Source organism: Lotus japonicus, chromosome 1, assembly GCF_012489685.1.
Source record: "Lotus japonicus ecotype B-129 chromosome 1, LjGifu_v1.2".
Taxonomy (NCBI): domain Eukaryota; kingdom Viridiplantae; phylum Streptophyta; class Magnoliopsida; order Fabales; family Fabaceae; genus Lotus; species Lotus japonicus.
The window spans coordinates 104,588,395-104,612,256 of NC_080041.1; the positions used below are offsets into that span (position 1 = coordinate 104,588,395).

Genomic DNA, 23,862 nt, shown 5'->3' on the forward strand with positions numbered 1-23,862 from the left:
TAACATGATAAGTTCTAACTTTTCAATTGAAGCCATGATATATGTAAAATACATTTACGTTTTAACGTTAGTCAAGCCAAACATACACTTCAATTATACTTCTATTAAATGCTAGATTACTGTCACTGCGTCTACGAACAAGCACTACATCCCATTTAAGGTTTCTGACTGCTCCGACTGCTTGCCTAGTGTTTTTCTATATGGCACATTGATTCATTATATTTACCATGCATAAAGGACTTTGGAAGAAAATAGGGAAAATCTAACTGAACTTGTCATTTGAAAATTTAAAGGGTCAACCACCAACTAGTTATTTCGTATAATTGCACTTTTTCATAACTGATAACAAAGCCCTTATCTTAAAAAAATGACATTTTGAAGAAATAATTTTATGATGGCAGGAAGATAGTCCTCACTTTCCATAGCATGTCTGTCTGTTACTGAAATAATCTGCTTTGCTAGAACAGATACAGAAATCGCTCTGTACTCAGATCATGTGGCTGTACACAGCAGGTAATCAGATATCGAACACATCTCAACCTGCAACATCTCTATTACTAAACTATTAAAGACTTTCAGTAGTCCTTTCACCAACAAACTGGACCATTCTTTCACCTGCACCTAAAATCGGATGGAGCTCACTGCAAGTCAAACAACCTCAACTTCAGTTCATTAATGCTGAGCAGGTTCCCTCAACGATATATTTTAGGTGAATATGCATGCAGCCAGTCTTTTCTTCCAATGTACAATTCTGTACATCTCCTTATTTCAGTAGCCAAATTTATCATTCAAAGAAGTCCGTCCATCTCCTGATTGTCCTGCACAGAACAAAGGATTGTATGATTATCCGATAAATGAGAATTCAACCATATAGTCAGAATATTGAACTTGATTGTGCATACCTTTAGGAGGAACCCATGTGTTGTCATAATCCATCTCGTCACTTAAAAAGGATGGTTTCGCAGGTCCAAGCACTTTCTTAGACCTTCTCTTCTGTTGGCCTTCATCTTTCTCCTCGTCGTCTTCAGCGTACAGTCCCTTTTGATGCTTTAATAATAGTGCCACAGCATCCTCAGCCAATTGTTCACCTAAGTTGGATTGCTGAGAGGCATCATTACTATTTGTTCCGGCTGACTCAACTTGTTTTCGTTTCCTTATTATTAGACCGGGAGCAGCGGACTCAATTTTAGATTGCACTGAAGTCCCTCCATCATTGCTACTGCCCAGAATTTTGTTCCTGTCCTTATAGTCAACAAACTGATTGGACTCGTCCGTCTCATGCAGATGTGGAGGGGCCACCAGTGTTTGGGCATCATCTGTAACCTTGTCCTCCACAGCTCCAAGCCATTGGGGCTTTGGGAGAGCAAAAACAGCATTCTCAGCCTCCAACCTGTCAAAGCCAGGTTGAGGCTTGTCTGAACCCACAATTATAGCTGCAGGTTTCTCTTCTTGCATAGAGTCACCTGCCTTTACACATGACTCACTATCTTTCTGGGCTTCTACAAGTGGTTTGTGGTCATTTGACTTCGCACAAGACTCGCCGACTTTCTGGGCTTCTTTAGGTGGTTTCTTGTCATCTGACTTTACACAAGGCTCACTGCTCTGCGGGGTTTCTGCCAGTGGTTTCTTGATAGTAGAGGCAACTCCTTCAGTGTTTTTTGGTTTGGGTTCTTGTAGTTTCAACTCCCTTTTCTTGGCAGCTTCTCCGGTTGGGTCAGCAATCTTCAACAGGTAGGATATCCTATCCAGCTCAGACTGAAGAGCTGATAATTCCTTTTCAAGCTGTGCACTTTTATCATTCACTGACGAAAAGAAGAAATCAGCAAGGGTGAGAAAGTGCAGTAATAAAACCTATATCATCATCTTAAGATAAAGTGTTTCACATAATGATTAGAAAATGGAACACTTTCATTAGCCAGTATTGCAGTTGCATGTAAACATACATCAAAATACCCTGATTGCAAGCAAATGACTATGCACAAAATAAGCACACTTAAACGCCAAATCCAACAAAAACTTTAAACTTCAAAATAAAGTGAAACAAAGTACACTTAGTATATGAAGTTAAAAGATCTGTCACCTAGTTGAGATGAAACACTAGTCATGTAAGCATCAAGCGAATCACCAACTTCATCTTGTGTTGAACCCTCTGACGGCAATTTGTTCTTTTCAATCATAAGCAACTCTTTCTTGTCATTAATTTCCTTCATCATAGCATCTCTCTTATCAAGAAGAGTATCTGCGGTCTCAATTGATTGGCTGTCACCAGGCTTCTGATGAGAAGGCTTTTTCTTTGTCCGGTCATAAAATTCATCATCATCATCACTGGACAATGCAAACAATTACCGAATACTTAGTTCCAGGAAATAAATACAAGTAAAATAGGCATCTTCAATTGATATTCAAATTTTCAAATATGAAATCCTTCTCAGTAAATTTCAGCTTTCACAAAAAAAAAAAAAAAAAAAACTACCAGTGATATTTTACCTAAATTCTTCTTCTTCGTCTTCCCCAGCACCTTTCTTCTTCCCAGAAGATATTTTTCCTGTACGCGCACCTAAACTTTCTCGAATACTATCATTCAACGTCTCTTCCAAGTTTTCAAGTTCTTCAAATACCTACCAAATTAGAAAAACATGTAAGCTTATCAGCTTGCAGGTTATGGATCAACATTTACCACTTCACAGGAGAGCTTGATGAGAAACAAATTCTAATTCTTAAACCTCAGACATTCAAAGAATACTGTGAGCAATAAACAAGGTTCTTGTCTAATTTGCTTTTCTCCAACAGTACCTGTGCTATTCTTTGCTCATTCCTTGCAATCTGAGTCTGTTGACCTTGAGTTAATCCCCCCTGAGAAATATCTTTAACTTGTATAGCATTTATTTCCTTCTTCATGTTAGCAATCTGCACAAAAACAAAGGAAATACTTTTGAGCACACTATCTTATGAGCAGGGTTAACAGGGAACTGCAGTCTGGCAAGGAGAGGGTGTTTATCATTCCTCATTGTATGTTTTTCTGAGCACACTAAGTTAAGCATACGTAGGGTTTCTGAGTACAGTAGTAGTAAAGGGTACCAAATGATTGGAAAGAATGGAAGTAAGAAAGAGCTTAGGTGGCATTCTATTTGAGGATTATAATTTGAAAATGAAAAACATAGCACATGAAACCAAAATTAACAAGAACTACTCACCTTTTCCATTCTTTTTATTATTTTCTCACGGGTCTTTTCTTGTTTTTCTGTAAGCTGTCCTTTATATGTCTGCCACGTTATTTCATCAACATCATCCTAAGATTTGAATCCACCAAATCAACAAATCAGAAGATAACAATGGTCAACTTGCATAATGTAGACACTATACTCAAGGGTCAACAAAAATATTCTGAACATATGAACTGAAACATTAATGAATAATTAGGTAGTTCAAAGGAAGAATCTATAAACACTACAAAGGAAGTAGCTAAAATCTACTGTTCACTTTGAGAGTTTTATTCAGTGTGTCAAGGTCCACGGTAAGGCTACTTTTTGTTCTTTTTTTATAAGCTGGTTCCTTTTTGTTGCTTTTCCGATTACAATTGCACCAAATTTATTACTTTTTTATTTATGTACGTATAAAGTAAATAAAAAAGGTAGGTTACTCAGCCTCTCTCCTCTCTTCTGAACATCCTCTACGTTTCTCTCCCCCCCCCCCCCCATCATCGGAATCCTCAACCTGGCAACTGCCGCGAGCACCACCATCACAGACAACCCAAATCTGCCTCTATTCTTCACTCTCTATCGTGCATCCCTTTCAACAGCCGCCGCCCCACCTCGCCGGAGAACCGGCAAACACCCTTTTCAACAGCCGCAAATCCCAGTTTTTTGACAGGTTAAAAACCCTTTCCTCCTTTATCTGCTTTTTTTCTACTTTTCTGAACACAGACCCGTAAGTGAAAACTTTTCGACATCTAATTTCACTTTTCTGCACCAATTCAAGTTAGGAGTATACTTTACATCACTTTTCTGGCCAATTGCTCCATATATAAGGCCCTCCAATTCAGATTTTTTGTGGCACAATACGAAAGCACCACCAGCAGGGAGGAACAAGAAGAGGAAGTAGTCGCTCTAATCGAACACCGCACCCAAGTCGAAAACATCCACAAACGCATCGCTTATTACCAATCTCAGGTCACTCTTTTCACTACTACAACTACTATTACTACTTCCCTTTCAATATCATGCTTGGTTTTTCTTGTGGTGTATACAAGAATGTTGTTTTTTATCACTGTTATCATAGATTTGTTTGTTCTCAAGTGAAGCTTTGTTGTGTGTTATACTTATAGCTACTAAAGGTGTAGATTTTATTGGGTGGTTAATATAAGATTGTGAATGATGTGCAGCTTGAGGAGGCAGAGAAAAGGTTGCAGGATTCTGAATCGAACCAGCCAATGCAGTTTCGTCTAGGAAAAATAACAGCTTGGATAATGGGATTAAACCGGTGAAGATGGACTGGCGATCAAGCAGTCCTGTTGATAGGAATGAAGGTTCTTTATGTCCATCTTTTTTGTTTAGTTTAGTTTTTGTTTGGTTCTTTTGTCTATAAATTTTGCAATGTTCTAATATTTATGTGTGTGATATGTGGAATTGATTCTAGATGCATGAACAGGGGGTTCATTCAATAAACAAAGAAGCCCACCTGACTTGGAAGTTGAACCAAATTTTTTCAAAATCTTAGGGAATATCCATCATAGTCCATAAAAAAGCCAACTTGGAGATCCTTAAAAGCCACACAACTTATATTTGCATTTTATTAAACCTTATTCTTTGGCTTCAGGTTTGCAAATAACCATGATAGTCCATAATGCTCCTTAATGTTTGTCTAAAGAAAAGGTGTTTTTTTCTTCTCAGATTTAGATTTTTTTTATGACAGGCCTCTGTGAGTGCTTCTTAGGAGCATGTAATGATAACCGGTACATGAAAAACTCTCTAGGCATTCTTACTCTTGCACAATTTGTATCATTTATCTATGGGGTTATGACATGCTACATTCAAGATTTTAGTTTATCTCAATATGGTATTGAGTTGGTTTGACACAACAACTATCCTCCACATCTTGATGCTTACTTGGTATTATTCCTTTCCTTATTTGTGCAAGAGTAACACCAATAAACTATTGAACCAGCTTTGGTATATAGAGTTTTTACTAGAAGTCAGATGTATGATTTTACCAATGGAAGTGCCAACTGATAGCAAATGAGCAACTTTGAATCTTGGCTGGATTTATATTCTAAGGAAGAAAGAGTTAGAGCCCAGAGCATTCTGAAAGCAAATTATTAATAGGCATAGAATGGAATGATGACAATGAGGTGAAATGATTATATAGACTTCAAAGGTTTAGGCGAATTATCAGTATAATCTCATGTTATCACATAAGCTTTATTCCAGAATTTCAACTTTAGTCTCTTTGATCAAGTTTAGTCAACTTTTTAATTGTGTGGTTGCTAAGTTATTTTCCATATTGTCGATACTCTGTAGCTAACAACTGACAAACTATGAAGAAGCTATGTGAACAATAATTTTAATCTTATCAGTTTTATGTTACAGTTTTTTAGTCCTTTTTCTTTCTGTATGCCTATCTCTTAAAAACCCAAGTATATGTTTAATGTAATTTGACAGTCATAAAACTTAATATTTTCTTCAAATAACATCATTAAAGTCTTCTAGCTGGAGAGATGCTCGAGAACTGAGTGAAATTGAACAGTTTTGGTCTTTAAATTATATGTTGTTCATAGGGTAAGTTGTTTTTATAGCTGCCATCATAATTCAAAATCACAAAGCACACATAACATGCCCAGACTAATGGCAGTGATTATGGCTAGACCAATACAGATTAGCATAAAAACAAGAAATTGCGGCCAAGGTTGTCAAAAACTCTGACCAAGGAACTGAAGAATTTAAGAAAGCAGTTAAGTTAATTGGATTTAGGACTTTAAGGAATTAAATGCATTTTAATGCACATATGCTCATTGGTTTCAAGCTTATTTGTTGTTTGCCTATGTGAGTATGTGACTATAAATTTATGTCATTTATGTTGTTCTGTTGGACATCTTTGACATGGTCTATACTCTTTTGAACTTTTTATAGCTGTGTTTGAGATGTCAAAGTGGAGTCAATAAGCTAAATATATTAGAAAAGTTAGTACTCATATATGCATGGTACTGAAAATGGTTTTCATGTGCAGTTTTTTTCCATGTGATACTAATTTAGTTTTAATGAAGTTCGAAAAATGTGCTAAAGTTTTGGAACATGTTGTCAGTCCTCGAGGTGCTAATTGGATGCACATTTTATATCAGGTTTGCCTCTTACCTCTTTCCTGAACACATTTTATATAGTTGCATATGTATAAAACTATAAAATCAATTTGAAGCTTAGTCTTTTCAACAACATCTTTCAAATTTATCTCTTATATTCTATGCTCTGTTTATTTGATTCATTGACTTCATTCATTATATTTGATTCAGAGGAATGTAATTTTTCATACAAGTTGCAGGCATATATCCAACCACTATAGTGCTACTTAAATAATCTTATTTATCATGCATAAAACTATAATTTTTACTTCAGCCTCATCTTTCTGTATTGCAGGTTGACGTGCTACCATTTTGCCCTGGTGAATTTTGAGATACTCTTTCAAGAAGTACTGATGTATCTTAATGATGCTTCTCCTTATGTCTGTCTAATTGGCCAATTGTTGTCTTTATTACTTTGAATATCATTTCCTTCATTACTAAATGATTTAGAAATCCTATTGCATGGGAAAGCTTGAAAACTTTAGTGCACTGGTTTTCTTCCTTTGCACAAATGAAAGCAAAGTTGTAATTTCTTTTTCCAGGTCCATACAAATGAATAGGACTCCAGATAGGCTACTTGTCATTTTGGGGTTAGTAAATTGGAATGACTTATTACGTGCACTGAATTGTTGGCTATGAAGTTTGGTCTGCAATATAGAATCACAAAGCCATGAGTTTTATTAGACGTGTGGTAGTTAATCTTTATGTTTATGGAGCCCTTATAATATAAGTATATAACAGATATTGCTGGACTGATTTAGCCCTTCCCCCATCTGTTGTGTTGTTCTTTTTGTTACGCTTTCGAGTATTTTGACTATAGATATATTGATATGGAAGAAGAGATAAATATCTGGTGCTTCATGTTTGCTCTTTCTACTTAGTATTGTAGTTGACATTATAGAGAAACAAAGAATTTGGTAACATTCTTAAAATTTTCAATATCACCACATTTTCATTGAGAATGATGTGCGACGAATTCGTTCATCAAACTAACAAAGGAGTTTTGACATTATCTCTGACTCATAGATGAGAAGAGAAATGATTGTGTTTCTTGTGAGATAAAATGATTATGTTTAACAGCTAAGACAATTATTAATGGTATATTTAAAAATTATTTTTTTAACTCATATTAAGAAATAGTGGAGTAGCAGATTTAGTTTGATGTATTTATAATAAGAATCAATGAGGTTGACGTACTCCATATACAATACCAGCTATCACATCTTTCTAAATCCAATTTAAAACGTTATTGTTAACCATTTTATCCTGAACAACAAAACATATATAGTATTTTCATATTATACTCAAACAAAAGTAAAGACATTATTAAGCAGTGGAATTTATTTTTAAAAAACATAGTTCTAAATTTGTAATCACATATTTTAAATAACAAACAATTATGACACACATGTATTGTGGAAAATTAAATTTGAAATAGATATTGTTGAGGAAAATATGTTTTCATACACTAGATTTCAAAATAGTTTAATATAACTATTAAATAGTATTTAATTTATATTCATAACAAATTACTGATTGTAATTAAAAAATAGCAACCGTGCATCGCACGGGTCACTATCTAGTTATATAGACAATATACTCCATGTCATGATTACCTCAACTTCTTCAATAGCATCCTCACCCATGCCCCATGATACACCCTCAGCAAGAGATGCTTCCTGCCTTGCTCGTCTGAGTGAAGCTTCCCTGTCTCGCAGTGCTTCACGCATCTTCACTTCTCTGATTAGTTTTACATTAGTTTCCTACAAGATAAAACCAATATGAAAAAAAGGAAGCAAATGGCAGCAATAGTCTGATGGAAAAGTTCACATCTTTTCTTACAGAAATAGAGATAAAGAAAAGATAGATACAGGCATAGCCACGTAGTCACAACACAAGGCTGAAATCCTATTCCTATCATAAGGTGTTCACCCTCTAACTCACTATCACATTGGCTAAAGTATAGATAGCCAGTAGCCACATCAAATTGGTGATTGTTAGAATCTGTTATATTAGCTGTATTATTTCTGTCAGAATCAGTGTTTTATTAGTTGTCTTACTTCCATATTTAGCATATTACAATTATAGTGTATGAGGGAAATATCCCTTAATCATAGGGATCTGATTGTATAGGTGTTATTGTATTTCCTAAAATAGCTTTCTAGCCCTGTATATATGACTGATGTATTCTCAGCATAGTTCAATGAAATCAATTCATTCTACCCTAATTCTTGAGATGGCATCAGAGCTCTCAAATTCTGGGAGCCGCCTCTGACTGCGCAAATCAAAACCCTAGAGGACAGCCTTCATTGCTGTCAATCATACTTTTTTAGTACAGCCTTCATTGCTGTTGATCATTCCTTTCAGAATACATCCTCACTACATTGAGGTTGTTGTACTGCTGTGGCCATGGTGAACCCAGTTGATGAAGTGGTGCAGAAAACTCAAGAAGAACTGCAGAACATCAACACTGCCTACCGATTGAATGGGAAGAATTACTTGAAATGGTCCCAGCTTGTTGGCAGAACTTTGAAAGGTAAAGGGAAAGCTAACCACTTGACTGGTGATGCCCCTAAAGAAGGAGATCCCAAATTTACAAAATGGGACGAAGAGGACTCTATGATCATGGCATGGCTATGGAACTCAATGATCCCAGAAATCACTGATACTTGCATGTTTCTTAATTCTGCAAAGGAGATTTGGAAGGCCATGGAGGAGACATACTCCAAAGCTAAAGATGCTGCTCAAATATATGACGTGAAGGTGAAGACTATGGCTGCAAAACAGGGAAACAAGACTGTTACAGAGTACGCCAATCAACTCAAATCACTGTGGATGGAGTTAGATCATTACAGGGTCATAAAAGCCAAGTGCCCAGCAGATTCAACAATGCTCAAAGAGTATATTGAGCAAGATAGAGTCTATGATTTCTTGGTTGGGCTTAACTCTGATTTTGATCAAGTGAGAGCCCAGATCCTCGGAAAAGAAAAAGTTCCAGGAATTAATGAAGTAGTAGCTATGGTCAGAAGTGAAGAAAGCAGAAGTGGAGTAATGCTAGAAACCCCAACTGTGGAAAATTCAGCCATGAAAGCTTCTGAGGTCTCGGCCATGATGGCAGATCAGAAAAAAGGGGGAATAAGCAATATGGAGAAGAAAGGTGAAGGGGTGTGGTGTACCAACTGCAACAGGCCTCGCCACACTCGTGAGAATTGCTGGAAGCTGTATGGAAAGCCACCTAGTAGAGAGTGGGGGCCCCAAAACCGAGATAGGGAGTGGGGAAAAAAAGGAGACAACACAAGAAAGGGAGGACATGCGCACGTAGCTGCTGGAACCAGTGAAGAAAATAAAGGAGGATTGATTCAACTTAACCAGGATGATCTAGAGAAAATGAGATCGCTCCTCAACAAGTTGGATAAACCAACAGGTAGTTGTTCTCTAGCATATTCAGGTACGTTTGGTGGGTTTCCTTTTTCTTTTGGACTTAATGCCTCAGATAAACAATATAACCAATATTGGATACTGGACTCTGGGGCTACTGACCACATGACACCCTTACCTAAACATTTCTCCTCTTACACCCCTTGCCCTAGCAATAAGAAAATATCCACAGCAGATGGCACTCTGATGACTGCAGCAGGTCAAGGAGAAGTTGAAATAAGCCCATCCAAAACCCTTAAAAATGTCCTTCATATCCCTAAACTATCCGTCAGTCTGATTTCCATAAAAAAAACTCATAAAAGACCTATCGTGTATTGTTGTTTTTTATGACGATGCTTGTATACTGCAGGACAAGCACTCGGGGAGGACGATTGGACATGCTAGAGAATGGAATGGCCTTTATTACTTGGACAGCCCGAATCTGCCACTAGACCTACAAAATTGCAAGTCTTTTTTCTCCGATTCAATAAAGACCAACAAGGAGAAGGTCCTCCTACATCATTGTCGTCTTGGACATCCTTCCTTTAGAGTCATAAAATTGTTATTCCCTTCCCTTTTTAGCAAATTAGATGTGGAGAGTCTTCATTGTGAAGTGTGTGAGCTTGCTAAGCACAAGCGTGTACCTTTTCCAGTTAGTAATAATATGAGCACTTTCCCCTTCTATTTAATTCATACTGATGTGTGGGGTCCCTCAAATGTCCCAAATGTTTCTGGTGCCCGTTGGTTCCTTACCTTTATAGATGATTGTACTCGGGTCACATGGGTTTTCTTACTAAAACAAAAGTCCGAAGTCAGCTCTGTGGTCCAACATTTTTTCTCCATGGTAAAAAATCAGTTTGGTGTTAGCATTGAGAGGATCAGATCCGATAATGCCAAGGATTACTTTAATCATGAGCTTATTTCCTTTTTTCAAAAGGAAGGTATCATTCATGAATCATCTTGTGTCAAAACACCTCAACAAAATGGGATTGCTGAGAGGAAAAATGGGCACCTATTAGACCAAACTCGGGCTCTTCTTTTTCAACATAAGGTTCCTAAAAGGTTTTGGGGGGAGGCTGTTCTCACTGCATGTTATTTAATTAATAGACTACCTTCAAGTATTCTAGCCTCAAAAAGTCCTATGGAGGTTTTGTCCTCTTTCTATCCTAATGTGTCCACATCCAATCAACTTGTTCCAAAAATATTTGGGTGTGTATCTTTTATCCATGTCCACAGTGGTGATAGAGGTAAACTTGATCCTAGAGCCTTAAAATGTGTCTTCATAGGATACTCATCCACACAAAAGGGATATAAATGCTATCACCCACCATCCAAAAAATTCTTTGTGTCCAGAGATGTCACCTTTTTTGAGCAAGAAAGTTACTTCCACCAAGATCATCTTCAGGGGGAGAATACAAGAAAGGAAGATGATCTCCTTATGCTCCCTGACTTAAGTTTAGGACCAGAAGTAGGGACTAGAAGTGTAACAACTTCTGAGAAGGAGACAACTTCTGGGAAAGAGGCTCAACCCACTAAGTCCACTCAAGATGGAGCTGATGCTGATGTAAGATTTGGGAAAAAGCTGGTTTATTCAAAGAAGACAAAGGCCATTCCAGAATCTGTCCATGTCCAAGAATCCAACCCAACATTACATGAGGTAACTACCCTTGATCCTTTAATCTCCACTGAATCAACCTCTAATTTCCAAACTGTACAGGAACCCGAATCCAGTTCAGCACCACTCCATGAGGACCTAGATATTCCAATTGCTCTTAGGAAGGAGACTAGGAAATGTACCACCAAGCCACTTTACCCTCTAGCCAATTACATATCCTTTAAAAACTTCTCACCAACCCATAAAGCCTTCCTCACAAGCCTAAACACTACAACCACACCTACCTCCTTATCTGAGGCATTGACTAATAGGAAATGGAAACAAGCCATGGACTTGGAAATGGAGGCATTAGAAAAGAATAGCACCTGGGATTTGGTTGCTCTCCCAAATGGGAAAAAACCAGTAGGATGCAAGTGGGTATATACTATAAAATACAAGGCTGATGGATCCATTGAGAGATATAAAGCAAGGTTAGTAGCTAAGGGATTCACTCAAACTTATGGAGTGGATTACATGGAAACATTTGCTCCAGTTGCAAAAATGAATACAGTTAGGGTGATATTATCTCTAGCGGCTAATTATCGTTGGAACTTGCAACAATTTGATGTTAAAAATGCATTCCTCCATGGAGAACTCGAAGAGGAGATTTACATGGAATTGCCCCTGGATATGGTGGAAAAACCACTGCCAACACTGTTTGCAAGCTAAAAAAGGCATTGTATGGGCTGAAACAATCACCACGAGCATGGTTTGGAAGGTTTACTAAAGTTATGATAGGTCTGGGCTTCAAACAAAGTCAAGGAGACCATACTCTGTTCATCAGTGTTACTGGTTTATGTGGATGACATTATAGTGACAGGTGATGATGAGGAGGAGCAACAACTGTTAAGCCAACATCTAGCCAAGGAATTTGAAATTAAGACCTTGGGAAAATTGAAGTATTTTTTGGGAATTGAAGTGGCCCATTCTAAAAAGGGAATCTTCATATCTCAACAAAAATACATCACTGATTTGTTGAAAGAGACTGCTAAGACAGCATGCAAGCCTGCAAGTACACCAATTGATCCAAACCTGAAGTTGGGAAATGCAGAAGAAGATACTGCAGTTGACAAGGAAATGTATCAAAGACTAGTTGGTAGACTGATATATTTATCTCACACTAGACCTGATGTTGCATTCGCTGTGAGTCTAGTCAGCCAATTCATGCACCAACCGAAGGAGGTTCACTTACAGGCTGCACTAAGAATTGTGCAATATTTGAAAGGAACCCCAGGCAGGGGAATTCTGTTTGAACGGAATAGGAGTGTAAGTCTTGAAGCATATACAGATGCAGACTATGCAGGGTCGATTGTGGATAGAAGGTCGACTACAGGATATTGCACTTTCCTTGGAGGGAATCTTGTGACTTGGAAGAGTAAAAAACAAACTGTGGTGGCTAGATCCAGTGCTGAAGCAGAGTTCAGGGCAATGGCACAAGGGATATGTGAACTATTGTGGCTGAAGATCATCTTGGAAGACTTGAGAATAAAGTTGGATAAACCAATGAGACTTTATTGTGATAACAAATCTGCTATTAGCATAGCTCATAACCCAGTGCAGCATGATAGAACCAAACATATTGAAGTTGACAGACATTTTATCAAAGAAAAATTAGATAGTGGCCTGATCTGCACTCCATATGTCTCCTCACAAGACAACCTTGCAGATATTCTAACGAAGGGGCTGAATAGCAACAGCTTTGAGAAGTTTGTTTCCAAGCTGGGAATGGAGAATACCTATTCACCAGCTTGAGGGGGAGTGTTAGAATCTGTTATATTAGCTGTATTATTTCTGTCAGAATCAGTGTTTTATTAGTTGTCTTACTTCCATATTTAGCATATTACAATTATAGTGTATGAGGGAAATATCCCTTAATCATAGGGATCTGATTGTATAGGTGTTATTGTATTTCCTAAAATAGCTTTCTAGCCTTGTATATATGACTGATGTATTCTCAGCATAGTTCAATGAAATCAATTCATTCTACCCTAATTCTTGAGAGTGATTCAAATTTCACATGTTAACAACAATCATAACAACAAAGCCTCATCCGACTAGGTGGGGTTAGCTGCATAGATCAATTGATGCCATTAGGCTGTAATCAGCAATTTAAATTTCACGTGAAAAGAAAATGATATCATCACAAAAGGACAAAGCACTAATCCTCATTTATACTAATAATGCCTGAACTTTTGCATAAACCATTACTGATAATGCCTGAATTCACTTTTTGTATACTTCAAAATCATATTTTACTTGATAAATAACATCGTATAAGCACATTACTTTGTAGAGAATGTATATTGTAATAAATAACCATATAAATTGACACCAAAACCAAAGAAATACGATAATAACTGGAAAAAAATAAATTATGAGAAAGGAAATCAGTGCAGAAACCATTAACACCAAGCACAAACTACTGCTAGCTGGGACAGTTCCTTTTTTAAGAGATACCAAGAGACATTAGCATATACAATGTAATGAAAAATGACAGAAAAATAAGATCAGCTCTTACCGGAGGCATAAACTCTGACGGTCCTTGAAAAATGAACAACCGAGAAGATCTGTAAATGGAATACAAGATGAATTAGAGACATATATAAAAAAAATGATGTTTGTCGTAGATCAAACAATGCAGTAGGTTTAGCCAAAAACCAACTTCTAAATAAAGCCATATGGGGAATGACTTCTGTAGTTCTGTATGGTTTCTTTTAGCATCTAATTGCAAGGTATGGGACATAAGTCCCACATTGGAAGTATGGGGTTTATAAGACCTTGGGCTCTCCAACTACAATGGGTAGCTTCTGTGGTATGGTTCTCCCAAGGTTCTAATCAACTGGCATCAAAGCCTTCCACCATATCTCTTAGCTGCAAATGAGTGGTGCAGCACAGGTAGTGATGCTAGTGTTCGCCCAAGACTAGTCAAAGGGGCTAGTGCACAGACAAAGCCAGCCTGCGGGGGCGCCAGAGCTGCGGAGTGTGGTGGGATGTTAGGATCTAATTGCAAGGTATGGGAATGGGATTTGAATCCCATATTGGAAGTATGAGATTCTAATGTGGGATTTATAATCCAACTACAATGACTAGCTTTTGTGGTGTTCTCCCAAGGTTCTTATTAGTTTCATCAAAAGTTTTCCTTGATCTCATTCTACCTCTATTTATCAGGCCAATTTTCATATGATCAAATGTTCTTATCGAGACGTCAATTGGTCTTCTCCTTCAAACCCTCTTGGGAGAGGTTCAGCCATTTATTGCTATACTCCAATTTTCTCCTACGATATTCATTTCTGATATTTTTTTTTGTGCAGCCGTACAATTTTATCTCAAATCTCAACAACACTTAGCTTAGACCCATGTTAGCATTTTACTACCTAACATTCAAAATTAAAAAAGAAAATTGCAGAGAACCACAAAAACAGTAAAAAAAACATGGAGGAGGCTGTCAAAGACCACAGCAAAAATAATAATAAATGAAAATCAGGAATTCTAGACACAACAAAAGACACTCCCAACACAGCAAAACTAATACATTGATTCCTCATCTAAATCATAATTAAAAATTAGCTTAATGAATCCGTAACATAATTCACCAAGAAATGCAGACTGTTCTATTATGTTCTAATATAGCAAATCCTTTGCAGCCTCAACTAAAGAAGTGCTTGCATCATAGCTCCATGCATACATTTCACAAAAAGATATATAATTATATATTTCATCTTTGGAAAATAAAATAACCTTGATACTAGCGCTTTCCATAACAATTCAACTCAGGTTATATCCTTAATAGAGACAGTACAGTTTTAGAACTAGAAACTTCAGTATTATAACGAGTAATATATGATAGGTCTTTTCTTTATCAAAAGAAAAACTAAAATACTGAGAAGAGAATTGCAAAGGAAGGATAAGATGTACTCAACCAAAAATTATTAAAAGGAGAACTATAATGATGCCCAATGATAGTCCAATCTGTCTGTAAATCTGAAATGGCAACCCCTTACAAAGAACATAACTCAAATTCCTTTTAGCAGCAAGAGCTCCTCAAGAAAGTTGGACTGCTGGAATTATTAATTTCATAATGGTTTAGTAAATACTGTTTAGATTTTAATAGACAACTAGCACATGATCCATAATATAGATTAACCAACTAAACCTATCACATCACATCATCTGAAATTATTAGAAAGACGCAATAATGTCTTAAGAGAGAAATAAAATAGTATAAACTACACAGAAAAGAAAATTATGAGCAAAGTGCGAAGGTTAATACACAAATACTTACCGGCCAAATCGAATTACATCACCAACATGCAAGTCAACGTATGTGTTTTTCTCCACCTAAGCAAATAGGAAAGGAAATGAGTTATGCCACTGACACAATAAAGTTATAAATCTGCAGATTTTTTCTCCTATACACAGGTGAAAATTATAAAATAAATTACAATAACTGTGAATACTCAATTGATTCTTGCAACGTCCACCAACAATGACGTTTTTGTTTTTGAGGGAAACATTAAAGTTGTTAATATAATGCCAGGCATGCAATCTAGCTTACCAATAAGTAAAATTTAATATGTTGCAAGAGTTAGTTCCCTCAACAAAATGAGGTCTTAAAAGTGACTGTTTTCCAAAACAAATGTACACAGATCAGGAGAAGTTTAGATGCAACAATCAGATCAGGAGGACAAGTTTAAAATGCAACCCAGGTAGCCAAAGAGGTAGTTGAAGGTGTTCTCTTTACGTAAGAAAAGGGACGTTTAGTTCATGACTTTTGGTCAAGGTATCTCTGAATAAGCAACATCAGCAAATATTTAGCTGACTCTCCTATAATCCACCTAGTAATTGCATAGGTTACATTATAAAGACAGGTATCATATGCCACATAAAAACAAAAAATAGCAGGAAGAGAGAATCTATATCCAAATTATCAGAAATATGATAATTGGGAAAAAATAACAATTTGTCTATCTCTTCCACAGGGTTTAGTCCAACCATGAAAATACTTAAAATAGAAGGATCGCAAAAACATACTTGATGCATCAATATTAGAAAGTTCTATAAGAAAATCAAAGGAAAAGAAAATGCATGTAGTACCTGATTTTTGTTCAAAAAGGTGCCATGAGTACTCCCAAGATCATAGAGATACGCATCTCCAGTTCTCTTAAACTGTATAACTAACAAAAGTCAAATAAAAACATTGGTAAGACTTATGGGAGGACTTGATGAATGTTTAAGTCTACCTGTTAACAATTAAACTTGCTTAAAAAAATTCACAAAGTCATGCATATGTTTAATATGACTTCTAGATGTTTTCAGAACGGATGCAGGTAATCAGGTCACATAAGCTGATAAGGCAGGTTAAGTGCGTATTTGAAAAATGCACGCATGCATTACTATTGTCGGGGCCATAAGCTAGAATATAGTAGCTTGTCACAAACATGATTCTTAGGCACCCAACATGCGGATAAATGGTTTGTATCATCTGATGGCAGGCCGATTAATTTTCTCGAACTGAATAACTCAATTCCAATTGTTCATTCTTTATTCTGGTTAAACAATTTAGAACACCCCATGAAATAGAGAAGATTATGAGGGCTTTCCTTTTGTTATTTGTTATGGGTATGAGATACAATCATCTATCTAGTTGAGACTTCAGAGTGTGTTGGTGTCCTTGGAAGGGGCTGGATAAGCTTATATACATTCTTCAATAAGGGCTAATAGCTTTTAATTTTCTTCAATCAAACAACTCAACCATCTTTCCTACCAGCACAGGAACCATGAAAACCAACTAAAAAAACAGGAGCGCCAAAAATACATGCCTGCAGCTGCACACAAATATCCTGACCTCCCAATAATGCCATAAAGTATAAATGCCAGACTAGTCCAACTTCATATATCGTTTCACCAAAGTAATAACCTGACTCAGAACCCATAACCTCATCTACAGAGAAATCTACCAGAACACCCCCTTACATGCATGCTTGTGCAGTATTCACGTATAACTATGTACAGCTATTGGTTAGTTAGCTTCGCTACTGTATTGTGTGAGTTGTAACTGATCCTGCAATTGTAATAGAATCGAATAGCTAACTAGCTATAGCTCTAACTGCAAACTGTAAAAAGAGCAGCTAGGCCTCTCTATAAAAACCTGACTTTCACATTCTGTTAAGGCAACGAAAGTCAAACTTACCTAATCGCTCTCTATATTTCACTCATCTTCTTACTCTCTCAACTTCAACCAACACTCAATATTTCATGGAATCACAAGGTACTACAAGCTAGATTGCCAAATTTTGCAGCCTCCAAAAATCGTTCCACGATACTAATTAACACCCATACACTAGTGACTAGTCATTATTGACATCAAATTGATACACCATTACAAAAACATAAAGATGAAGACATGAAATTGACAAAGGAAGAACAGGTTGTAGTGTGTGGCGTACCAGCATGAAACCTGGAAATAGTGGGGTGCTCCAGCACAAAGTCACAGAGATCCAACCGCCCAAACATGTACGCACCTTTCTCGAACCTGCAAACCAAGCAAACCAACAAGCGCAGTTCAGCAAGAAAAAATCTCAAGCACACGCAAAAGCAACACACTCGAGTAATCTGAGTGAGGATACATACACATTGAGCCTTTCGATGATGGAACCGTCCTTGAGAACCTCGAGGTGGAACTCATGGCCGGGAGCGGCGCTCCATTGAGGAATCTTGTAGGGAACCGTTACGCTTTGAGAGGACGGGTTTGGCGTCCGAGAAGAGTTCCCGTTGTCGGTGCTGGTCGAATCGGACGGCGGTGGCGGTTGGATTTCAGGGGAATCGGTGGTGGTGGTGGATTGGGGTGCAGGGGGATCGGGAGGTTGGGGATTTGGGGTTTCTGGAGGGGGATTAGGGTTTTTGGGAGGAGGAGGACCCATCGAGTTCGTCATTGTTGCAATTCACCAGAGAAGAGAAGAGGGAATGGAAGGTTGAGAACGAGAACCAGAACAGTGTTAATGTATGTATATACGGAAATTTGAAATTTCTCACTTTTTTTTTTATTTTTAAATATTAATTAATTTTCTTTTTCCTTTCTGCTGTTTTTCACTTGGTCGATTAATGATGGAAAATGGAGTGTTCTAAAGCTTAATGTTGCGTTTGGTTTCAATGAAAGTTGAAGGAAATATTAACAAGAGAAAGGAAACATGTAAATCTAGATCTTTTCCATGGTTTGGTTCATTACCATATAATGAAGAGGAATGAAAACAAATGGTGGGTCCACTCGTTGGCGTTAGCGCTAATGCGCGTCAACACTCACTTTGAGCCTCAATAGGACGACCACTTAAGGAATTTTATAAAGTGCACAATTAGAAAACTAATGAACTTCTAAAATTTCCACGTGGTCACTCACAGTGCATTCTCCACTCTTCTAATCCACATGGCACATCTTGTTAGCGTTTATTCTTCAAAACCCTAATCTCTAAATGACGTCATATCAAACTCAATTTTTGTGTCACCTCATACTTGCGTATTCTTCTTCAAAATGAAGTTTTTGAGCCTTAACTACTTCATTAGTTTCCTAAACAACCGCCAAACCCTCTGTCTTCTTCCCTAATTTTCTTTGTGCTTGACCACTTATTGGTTCATGATGCACATCCCTTGTTTCTTTCTTTGTTTCTCTCTGCTCAAATTGACCTTTATCTACTCGAAGTTTTGACGTTTAGTGTATTTAAGAAGAATAGGCATTTCATGATCTTTTGTTTCTTTCTCTTGGATCGTTCTCTATTTCTTTGAAGAAGAATACACATATCACAAGGTTTAGAGATTTTGAGGTTTAGGGTTTTAAGGAACAACGTCATTTCGCCCTAAGTAATTTTTGAACCCTCCAGAGCCACCAAACCGTTGTCTCATTCCCTAATTTTCATTCTTGACACGAAATTAATATTGTTATATTTCTAAATAAGGTTAGATTTGATTTGGATTATTTTTTTAAAAATTTAATTAGATTAAAAATCAACATGAAAATGATGATAATTAGTTTTAAAAACTATTTCTAAAGTTTTAAATGTGCTTAGTTATTAATAAAGCATTTAAATAATTGACATAACCCTATTTGTAAAAGACAAAGTTGTGATTTTATGGTTTTCTCCTCGATACGAAATGAATCTCTCTTCTAAATTCCGAATCATTTTGATTAGATTTAGATGAGTTAGAAAAATAATGTTTAATCAAACACTAATAACCAAAATTTAGATGGGTAAATTTAAACATAAAAGATGTAAAATGGACTAAAATTTTATTTTATAGATGTATGACAATGGGGGTTTTCTCTTATGTCAAGAATATTGAAGAAAACAAAACTGAAGACTATATCTTCAATGATGAACATCAATCAAATACATTTAGATAAATTAATTATCTAGAGACACAAAATAGTAGTTTCATTAAATTTTCATAGAAGATAAAAATGAAAAAAAAAAAACCTAAACTTTTTCAAAGAAGAAAACCTTGCATAATTTCACAACATTTTCCTCAATATAAAAAAACTTACATAATATTATATTAATCATATACATTGAGGTAAATTGACTATCTTTAGGCACTTAACAAAGGTTTCACTAGATTGGGGACCAGCCCTCCATTTAACCAAAATAAGGTTTTATTAGATTTAAAATTGAAAATTGAAAATTGAAAATTGAAAATTGAAAATGTAATAGAAAAAACTAAAAAGAGAATAGTAAAAGGTTGAGGGCAAAATGGGGCAAAAAGGAAAAGTGATACCAAAATCCAAACCCCTTATCCAATTGAAGCTCAAGACCTGAGTGAGTGAGAGTAGTAGGTAACAATGGTTACAACAACAAAGTTGGAAATCCAAGGATGTCTGCCATGTAATCACCTTCAACTTCAAGATCAACCCACTCACTCCACTCTTTCTTCACACTCTCTCTCTCCCTCAACACACTGCAACACCATCTTTGATCCTCGGTAATCGAGCTGCAAGCTCTCTCCTTTCCGTTGAATTCGGATACCCTTTTGCCTTCTTCAATGGCTTCCACTCCAACCCCACCTCCTAATTGCTCCTCCGTCGCCTCACGCCCCACCGCCAACAACAACAACCACTCCAACCACCCCCACCGCCACCACAAAAACCACTTCAAGAACCAGCACCAACGCCACAACAATCGCTTGTCTGCCTCCAGGTACTCCTCTAAGCCTTTACCTATAGCCGCTGCTGCAACTGACATAGGTGGTGCTGTTGGAGTTGGAGCTGGTGCAGGTGTTGGTGCTCCTCTTGCTGGCAGTGGCAATGCTCCTCCTGCTTTCACCTCCTCCCTTGGTTCATTTATGGGTGCCCGGAAGTCGAGGCTGGCGCCGGAGTTTTCCGGGCGGCGGTCGACACGGTTTGTGGCGAAGATGCACTCTGGTAGTCCCAGGATCAACCCCAACAATCATCCTCATACGAAGGCGGCTGAAGAGGCATTGCACTGCCTCCTCCAAGCTGGTAATGATGCTGCTGCTCTTGATACTGTGTTGTTTAACTATGAACATAGGCTGTGGGGGTGTGAGGATTATATTTACATGCTTAAGGAATGTGGGAACAATGGTAGGTTCTTGCTGGCTACTAAGTGCTATGATTTTGCCATGTGGAAGGAGAATGGGAGGGTTAATAAAGGGAAGTTGACTAGTACTATGATTAGTACTCTTGGTAGGTTGGGGAAGATTGAGCATGCTGTGAGGCTGTTTGAGATAGGGAGGTATGAAGGGTATGGGAACACTGTGTATGCTTATTCTGCTATGATTAGTGCGTATGGGCGTAATGGCTGTTTTCCTGATGCCATTACATTGTTCAAGTCCATGAGAAGCTTGGGTTTGGAACCCAACTTGATTACCTATAATGCACTGATTGATGCAGGGGCCAAGGGGGGAGTGGAGTTTAACACAGTTGTTAAGTTTTTTGATGAAATGGTGGCCAATGGATTGGTGCCGGATAGGGTTACTTACAATTCACTTATTTCAGCCTGTGTCCCCAAGGGCTTGTGGGAAGTGGCTCAGAATTTGTTGAGTGAAATGGAGCAGAAAGGGATTGACCGGGATTTATACACATATAATACATATGTGGATGCGTTGTGTAAGGGTGGTAAGATGGATTTAGCCAAGAAGGTGATGGAGGAGATGTCTGGTAGGAGAATTTGGCCCAATGTGGTAACTTATAGTACCATGATGGATGGTTATGCCAAGGCTGGCCTCTTAGAAGACGCCATAAGTTTGTATGATGAAATGAAGCGTCTGGCGGTCGGTTTTGACAGGGTGTCTTATAATACCATGGTGGGGATTTATGCTAAGCTGGGTTTGCTGGAGGAGGCAATCTATGTATGTAAAGAGATGGAGAGCTGTGGAATAAAAAATGATGTGGTAACTTATAATGCACTTTTGGGTGGGTTTGGGAAGCATGGCAAATATGATGATGTTAGTAGGATTTTTGCTGAGATGAAAGCCCGAAATATACATCCAAATACATTAACTTACTCAACAATGATTGATGTGTACACAAAAGGTGGAATGTATAGGGAAGCAATGGATGCTTATAGAGAGTTCAAGCAGGAAAGGTTGGAGGCTGATGTTGTTTTCTATAGTGCACTAATTGATGCCCTTTGCAAGAATGGTTTAGTGGAGTCTTCTATGGTGTTGCTTGATGCAATGATAGAGAAAGGAATTAGGCCCAATGTTGTCACTTACAACTCCATAATTGATGCATTTGGTCAGCTGTCAGCTTTGGAATGTGGGGTTGATACTTCTGTTCAAGCCAATGAGCATCGAGTTGTACCTTCATCTTCTATGCTTATTGATGGTGCCCTCCAAAATCTAGCTATAGGTAAGGAGGATGACCGGATCATGAAGATGTTTGAGCAACTTGCTGCTGAAAAATCAGGTCAAATAAAGAAGGACATGAGGGGCAGTCAGGACAAGTTCTGCATCTTGTGGCTCTTTCGGAAAATGCATGAGATGGAAATCAAACCTAATGTTGTCACATTTTCTGCCATTTTGAATGCTTGCAGGTAAATACTTATCCAATGTTCTTTTACTGTTTCTACTACAACCTCTTAATATGTGCTTTGATATTCTCTTATGAATATATAACCAATCACAAAATCTGTAATTTGGTTGGATGCAGCAATTGCAAGTCCTTTGAAGATGCTTCAAAGCTGTTAGATGAGCTTCGCCTGTTTGACAACCAGGTGTATGGGGTAGCCCATGGGCTACTCTTGGGTTACAGGGAACAGATATGGCTTCAGGCTCAATCTCTGTTTGATGAAATAAAAAGAATGGACTCTTCAACGGCATCTGCCTTTTATAATGCCCTGACAGATATGCTGTGGCACTTTGGTCAGGTAAAGTCTAGATTTTAGAAATTTGCCACTTTTGCATCTCTTATAGCACATTTGGTTCCATGGTAAAATACTATAGAATCAATTTTGGTTAGAAGCTACAATTCTTAGCTTTTTAGTAAATGTGGAATGAGCTCTATGCGTATTGTGAAACTAAACATGCTATTAGTTTTTTATTTGCTATCTAAGATTAGTGTTAGAAGTTTATAAGAGATGCACCCTTTCTTTGTGTTAATCTGACATTATCGTTTTGTGTGTTTTTTTATATAATAAATTTGACATCAGAAACGTGGGGCTCAACTGGTCGTGCTTGAAGGGAAACGCCGCGAAGTGTGGAATGGTGACTGGTCTGAATCTTGTTTGGATCTGCACATGATGTCTTGTGGTGCTGCTAGTGCTATGGTTCATGCATGGTTGCTCAAGATACGTTCTGTAGTGTTTGAAGGCTGTGAACTGCCCAAGATATTGAAGTATGCATCTTTCCCTCAGATCAAGTTTTTATGTTCCCAAGCGGTGCCCCAGTTTACTGTCCCATTAAAAAATTGAGTAAAAATGAGTGAGACAGTTACAAATTTACATGATGGTTTTTAATTGACATGTCAACATTTGGGTGATGGGACAAAGAATGAGACACACTTTGGGAACAGAAGATTTCAATCCCCCTCCCTCTTAAGATTATTCTTGTTTTGCTTTGGGGACTAGTGAGGATTGAAGTGTTAATCATTCATTGTCTTTTTTGCAGCATTTTAACTGGCTGGGGTAAGCACAGCAAGGTTGTTGGTGACGGCACTCTAAGAAAGGCTATTGAGGCACTCCTGAATGGCATGGGTTCACCCTTTAAGATTGCTGAATGTAACTTAGGAAGATTTATTTCTCCAGGGTACTTGGTAGCTGCCTGGTTGAAACAATCCAGCACACTGAATGTGCTTGTTTTGCATGATCTAAAAAATTCTGAACCTGCTGCTGAGCATAAGTTGCCAGCACTTTGCATTTAGCTACAATGTTATGCTGCTTTTTTGGTCAAAAAGTCCTTAAATTCAATGTCTACCCTTTTGTGCTTAACACCAGAGGTTTGTTTATCTAGAAAGTAA

General features: G+C 37.5%; 2 protein-coding genes across 3 annotated transcripts; one reads left to right on the forward strand and one right to left on the reverse strand.

Moving 5' to 3' along the window:
• Window positions 1-252: 252 nt before the first annotated feature.
• Window positions 253-18,389, reverse strand: LOC130728686 (uncharacterized). 2 transcript variants are annotated; one of them, XM_057580229.1, is made up of 12 exons: window positions 18,033-18,389; window positions 17,849-17,934; window positions 16,497-16,576; window positions 15,685-15,740; window positions 13,921-13,969; window positions 7,948-8,094; window positions 3,195-3,290; window positions 2,794-2,907; window positions 2,488-2,618; window positions 2,081-2,325; window positions 903-1,802; window positions 253-818 (listed from the first exon to the last, which is right to left on the reverse strand). In XM_057580229.1, exons 1-12 carry the CDS (start codon window positions 18,332-18,334, stop codon window positions 769-771), a joined length of 2,256 nt encoding a protein of 751 aa, XP_057436212.1. In that variant the 5' UTR covers window positions 18,335-18,389; the 3' UTR covers window positions 253-768. The 2 variants fall into 2 exon arrangements, with proteins under 2 accessions (XP_057436212.1, XP_057436213.1); XM_057580230.1 differs by having other exon boundaries at window positions 16,497-16,568; window positions 18,033-18,222.
• Window positions 18,390-20,195: 1,806 nt separating this feature from the next.
• On the forward strand, window positions 20,196-23,833 carry LOC130728685 (pentatricopeptide repeat-containing protein GUN1, chloroplastic). Its single transcript, XM_057580228.1, has 4 exons — window positions 20,196-22,441; window positions 22,558-22,774; window positions 23,057-23,241; window positions 23,514-23,833. Exons 1-4 carry the CDS (start codon window positions 20,430-20,432, stop codon window positions 23,764-23,766), a joined length of 2,667 nt encoding a protein of 888 aa, XP_057436211.1. The 5' UTR covers window positions 20,196-20,429; the 3' UTR covers window positions 23,767-23,833.
• Window positions 23,834-23,862: the final 29 nt, after the last annotated feature.